The sequence below is a fragment of the Theobroma umbraticum genome, unplaced genomic scaffold (genome assembly GCF_002168275.2).
Source record: "Theobroma umbraticum cultivar Fairchild unplaced genomic scaffold, ASM216827v3 scaffold_50.0, whole genome shotgun sequence".
In the NCBI taxonomy this organism is placed as follows: Eukaryota; Viridiplantae; Streptophyta; class Magnoliopsida; order Malvales; family Malvaceae; genus Theobroma; species Theobroma umbraticum.
This window is the reverse complement of record NW_018397261.1, coordinates 5,077,782-5,084,171: the sequence shown is the minus strand read 5'-3', so window position 1 is coordinate 5,084,171 and position 6,390 is coordinate 5,077,782. Positions and strand designations below refer to the sequence as shown.

At 33.8% G+C, this 6,390-nt stretch overlaps 1 protein-coding gene across 1 annotated transcript; it reads right to left on the bottom strand.

Annotated features, from left to right (window-relative positions):
* Positions 1-2: 2 nt before the first annotated feature.
* On the bottom strand, positions 3-3,642 carry LOC110418012 (uncharacterized; the record flags this gene model as incomplete). Its single annotated transcript, XM_021430631.2, has 8 exons — positions 3,202-3,642; positions 3,026-3,087; positions 2,831-2,891; positions 2,046-2,085; positions 815-1,059; positions 655-718; positions 104-192; positions 3-20 (listed from the first exon to the last, which is right to left on the bottom strand). Coding segments are annotated over exons 1-8 (615 nt in total), but the record flags the coding sequence as incomplete, so codon positions are not given.
* Positions 3,643-6,390: the final 2,748 nt, after the last annotated feature.

Genomic DNA, 6,390 nt, shown 5'->3' with positions numbered 1-6,390 from the left:
TTTCCTTTCTCACCTTCCTCCTGTCACCAATGATCATTTGTTGTAGATAACTTTGTCAAATATATCTAACTTAGGAGACTGGAATATTAATCTAATTACTAACCAGTAGCCCCAGATCTGAAGCAGGATTAATAGTTTTCTCATCATACTCCTTTCTAGCAGCCTCTACAAACTCTGCCTCATCAAGAAGTTCTACAGGCAAAACAAGAAAACATGCTCAGCAAATAAAACGAGCAAAATGTAATAACCAAAAAAATACATGTAGTGTGTATACAAATTTTGCACCTCAGAGGCAATGAATTGTACACCAAGCACAGACTTCATTCATGTAAAGAATAATAGCATCTCAAATTTCAAGAGTCATCTCAGCCCTTCTATTATTACCACTATTATTTTTGCAAGATTAATCTTTAGAGTTAATCTTTTTGTCCTTGTCGGTTGGGTTTCAAGCATCACTTAAAAGATCTAACATTGTCACCAGGTAAATATGAAGGTGATTCTAAAGTTCATTTTGTTTGATGTGGGTAAAAATTTGACTCGCTGATAAGATTCCCAAAAGCATTCGAAGACAAGGAATAGTATCTCTTTCTACAGGAGAAGGTAATAGATATCCCTCTAATCTAGGAATCTTCATCTTATATTCAGAAAGCATACCAGGGTCACCAGAGTAAGGTCTCCTGAGAGGAAGGGTGATAGGATAGTAAGAGTGATGGTAATCCTGCAATGCGATCATGGAACTCAGCAGTATCAGAGGAATTGCATGCACAAATTGTGCACTCAGTCTTAAACACACATACAATGAGCAAACTTTTACCCATGGTTCACAGTATTCTCTCTTTATTTTTGGTGCTGATGCTTCAATAGCATCTGAAGAACATATATCTGTCCTATCTTCTTTGGAAGCTGAAGGCAAAGAACCAATGATCTGCCCATCATTATCACCATGACTTCTCTGCCTTGAGTCAGTACTTTTACCAGAAGTCCCTCCCCTTTGACTACCATATGTCCTCAATAAATTTGATGAGGGGGCTCCAGGACCAAAAGCAATTTGCGCGGAAGCTGCAGCGTTGGAATGTGAACATTAGCTGTTTGCATTATATAGCAGTATGAAAAACAATGAAACTTTATATTCCTTTGTTTAAACTGGAAATCTCCTTCTAACACTATAAATGATATGACATGATTCTGTTATGGCAAGTCTTATACGGTAAAAACATATGATATTTCTCAACCTTAAACTAAGTCCAGTCCACCCAAATGAACACTCACCCCCAACTTTATGGACAATTTGTTATCAGTATCGTCTTAACAATTCTGATGTAGCTTTTTGTATATGTTTTTGCTGCAATACTACCAAAATGAGGTAGCTTTTTGTACACATCCATTAAGTAATGAAATTTCATCGAATGCTTTTCAAAAAAAAAAAAAAAACAGTTCTGCTCTATCAAAAAACGACTATATTTCTCTGACAATTATACCTCCTAAATCCTGATCCATAGTGTGGCTAATTAATCTAAAGGTGGAGCTGGTAGTCCTTCAGCATGTAAATGTATCTAAACCACAACAATAGATTGAGCATTTCCTACCACAAAGGTTTGGTTTTATTAATCATACCTAGATTACATTGCCTTTTAAGTTAGCTTATCAAGGATCTTCCCTGAATGCATTCTGTAACCTCACAATTGTAGTCCTTTCACTCACCCTCTGGAGAAGTTTGTTAATCTTCTGCTGAAAAGTATCATAATCTATCTTCACAGATTTTGTGCTACTCAGCTCAAGTAGGCAAGGAAGGATTTAAACTTTTGGAGGATAGACCTAGCCACCAATCAGGCACCTTGACTACCTAGCAGAAAATACCTAGAGAAACTATAGAACACTTCATATGTATATAAGGAGATGTGCAGGGTAATCACTGGCAGCATTTATCGTATATATGCTCCACTATCATCACACTGTAACTATGATTCTGGACTAATTCACACCAGGATAGGATGACCAATAACATATCATGCAAAAGTTATGAAAGAAAAGCTAATGAGGGTTACATTTCTTTTCAACTTTAGGCCTTTGTCGCGTTTGATTCTCCTGCAAAATGCAACAACAAACAAAATGAGTTTTGGGTTCAGGAATATGTACAAGTTGGGTTCAAATAGATCACAAACTATCTGCTTCAAATAGAATGAAAGAGTTTATCGAAAGGTATTAACTTTTAGTATTAGAATGAAATAGGGAGAAAATCAAAACGGGGAAGTTATAACCTGTTTACTATTTGACAAAGCAGGCACAAATGTGAATGAATAAAATGACAATCACAGCTTGTAAGGATACCAAAAATCAGGGGTATAAGCAAGCATGTTCAAGAATTAGCCCAATCAATGCCATTTAACACTCTAAGGCCCGCATTGGTACTCCACTTTCGGCACACTCTTAATTGAATGGAAATTTATCCGATTTCTGACACCATAATAATATTGTTGATTTATTTCTTCCCTTACCCCTCCCCACTTGTCAAGGTAAATAAAGTACTATAGTAATTAATAAAATAAAAGGAAAAAGAAAAGAAAGGAAAAGAAATTTATAACCATGTTTGCTCCATGGATTAAAGCAAGAGAAGGGACTACTATTTATACGGTCAAAAGAAAAAAATCAAGACCCAAACACTCCCTAGTGTCAAAAATATTAAAATCAATATATTCACGGGGAAATGGATCAAACAAGGATGACATTAACAGAATTTGAAGGGAAACGCAATCCAGAAAAATTAGTATTGATTGAAAGAGCTTCGTCTAAAAACATTCGACACGGTACGGTAATAAAAATTTGTACGTACGTTGAAACGTCCAAGAAGATACTGCGCTTGAGCAGCTTCTCCATCTTCAGCGTTCACTTCACTGCATTTTAACGATGAAGTTTGTTTTTATTTGGTTAAAAAAAAGGCATTAATAATAATAATAATAATAAAAATAAAAGAAATAGGAGTAGTACAAAAAGGAAAAAAGGGAAATAGTAGAAGCGGGAATAATACGATTTGGATACAGTGGTTTTGGGCCTTCTTGAAGATTGAGGAGCTTTAGGAGCAAACCGAACCTGCAGAAAGATAAGATCTGTATCAGGACTCACATCTGGATCTCGAAATTTGACTGAATCAAAAATCGTGGAAGAAAATTGAAACAACTGAGAAATGAATTTTAGTATTACTACCTTTCGGCTGCCAGAAGAAGGCCCGTCCTGATCCATGGTGGTTGCAGTTTCAGGTTGATGAAGAAGGAAACCAAAAAACCAAAAAAAATTTCAGAAAAATGAAAAGTGCAGGTTTCGAACCTCAGACCCCTAACTCAAATGTCGGCGATCTTACCAGTCAGAATATAATCAATTTTAGGTTAAAACCAGCAATTATATCAATATAATCTTTTAGTGTTTTCATTATTTCTTTCTGTTTGAAACGATTCTACTCTCGACTTGTTCCACATCTTTACACTCGGGCGAGTGCAATTGGCGTAGATAATGAAATTGATTTAGTTGTGGATGTTAGTTGAGATGTATTTTTTCGCTTCATTAAATAATTTATTAGGGTTTAGGATGTATTAAGTATTAAGGGTAGACAGTAGAAGAATTGCTAACATCAAATCAAATACAGAATAGAGAAATTTTCTTTTAATCTTAATCTTTCTGATAGTTTGTGTGATAATATCAAAGTCTAGAAAAAAAAAAGGTCAAATATACATCCAATCCCTGAGTGAAGCAATAAATAATTTTAATGTTTAAATAAATATTAAAATAAAATAAAAAGTTATAATTATCTGAAAATATAAAAAATGGAAAAATAATTGAATATACAGTTTTTAAAATAAAGAAAAGGGAGACAAAAAACTGCATTTGAAGAAAAAAAAAAAGACAAGTGGATCCTTCAGTCTGCAAAGAAAGTAAGAAACTAGTATACCATTGCTACTAATCAATTATCTTTCGTTACAAGTATATGACAAAAATTCATTAAGTGACTGAATTAACATCACTTTACTTTGGTGCCATGTGACGTACAATGCCAAAATGTCTTAAGCAACGATTGGATTAATTGTAAAATGAATTGTTTCTGGTATTTTAGTATATGCGAGTCCAATTGTTAATCTTTTGAGACAAATCCTATTGTTACTACTCCCTATATGCCACATGAGATTTTATCCAATGTCTTTTCCGTAAGCTACAAAGCTGCAATATTGTAATTTTTTTTTATATTTAAAAAAATTATATATCAATCAATAAATCAAACATTTAAATGTTACACTTTTATATTTTTTCTCTTGAAAGTAAAATTTTTTTTAATTTAATTATGATATGGTATTCTTTTTTTTTTTAAATCTAATCAATTAATATTGAAAATATACATTTAATCTCAAAATTATATATGTAGTTAAGTTAAATGCAAACTGTTTATTTAATGATGCGACAAATTTTATGCTTAATTTTATTGTTCTCTTCTCCAGTTACTCAGAATTGCTACAACATTCGGAGTCATCCAATACTCTATACAAAAATTTGCCAAATGGGAACAGGTTTTCTCACCAGTGCAAAAAACCCTAACATCCCTTGGCCTTGTAGGTATTTGAAGAACCCCATCTGCCAAAAAACTCACCTAAATTATCCTTTCCCCCGGATTCAGGAACAATGATTGGATTCAACAAGTACCCTCAAGTTTCTCACTTACTCATACTTCCTCACTGTCCTCTTTTTGAACAGCAAAATTTAACGAAACGCAATCTCAGTAGATCTCTGAGAAGAAATAAATTCTCCTAATCAGACACGAAATCACCTATTTGATCCAAACAAGAAAAACCATGAAGGAAATTGAAGCTCCTCGACACAAGATTCGGACAGACACTTTTGCCACTAAACTTCTTCCTATATTTCAATATTTTTCTCACCAATCTCTCCTGACTTTGATAAACCCATTTAAAAGTTCCCCTTTTAATCTCTCTTCTTTCTTCGCCTTCTAAAATTTATCCAATTTTTCTTTGAAATCTTCAAACAAAGGTAGAAATTTCCATAGAGCTCCCAAGATTAAAAAGATGAACCCAGAACAACTCTAGTTCTGAAGAAAAACAGAGTAAGGCAGAAATAGAAGAAAGAAACAATAACAACAACAACAAATTAGACCATGCAAACATTATAATCCTTTTTTAAAATCTGTCAACGACATCTGAAATTCTGAAACAGAGTATCCACAAGTAAATTATAGTTCAAACTTATCACGTATAGGTAATTTACCCATTTTTTAAAAGTTAACGTTGGGGTTAAGAAGCACAAGGCACTGACGAGAGAAAAACTGCATGGTTTAATAGGATGAGAAAAAAAAAATTGAGTTGAATGACGAGGAAAGCAACCAGATGCTACATATAACGAACGCACACAATGGCATCTCACTGGAAACACATGTTCTGCACATACTGGCCTGCAAAATTTACGATGTTAGCCAAGCTTAACAGGATATCACCACATTTAGGAATGCCCCAATAGTATAGTTTAAAGACTGGAATAACAAAAGACAAATGTTATCATACTCTGTCGGGAAAACAAATGAAAAGGTTCATGCTAAAAAAAGATGGATTTGACCTAATAAAATTTGTGAATAAAATGTCACATACAAGACATAACTTTGACCGTTGTTATGTTCAAATAAAAACTACCTAAGCAGCAAAAGATTGTTCTGAGATCAAAAATCGTCAAACCCCACAAACCAACTCCCTAACACCCCATCCTCTCCCACTGGTAAAATCCATTCTCTCATTCCTTGACTCACAAAAGAAACCAAGGCCATTCTATCTAGGAGGCTAGCTGCCGATGCACCCAAAACCTTTGATCGGAGTCCAGAAAAGCTTGTGACAGCAACACATACCTTGCAAAAACTTCTTAATATCTCAAAAGATGAGTACCCTGACCAACTTATCCAAAATAAGGTCAGATAACGTTGAAAAAGAAAATTACAAGAAAATACAAATCCACTCCCTGAATCAGTCTGCCTTAGCTTTAACCTACCAGCTATTCCTTGGATTACAGAAAGAGAAATCTATGACAAGAGAAAGCCATGGTTGGTTGATTTCAGCATCAAATAAAGACTTAGCAATATGCATATTAATATTTGTTTACAAGTACACCATCCCAACGATAAAACAAACAAGCAAAATAAGTAAACCAAATAAGTGGTCAATCAGTTGAAGCATAGAATATAAAACACCAACATTAGATGTTCTTAAATTCACAAAAAAACCTGGAAATGTCAACTACCTGCTCAATAATATTTAAAATCCAACAATGAAGTTTAAAATAACTTGATCGGACAATAATTTCATCTTTTCATAAACACACCATACCAAAATTCATCCTTAAAAACCACAA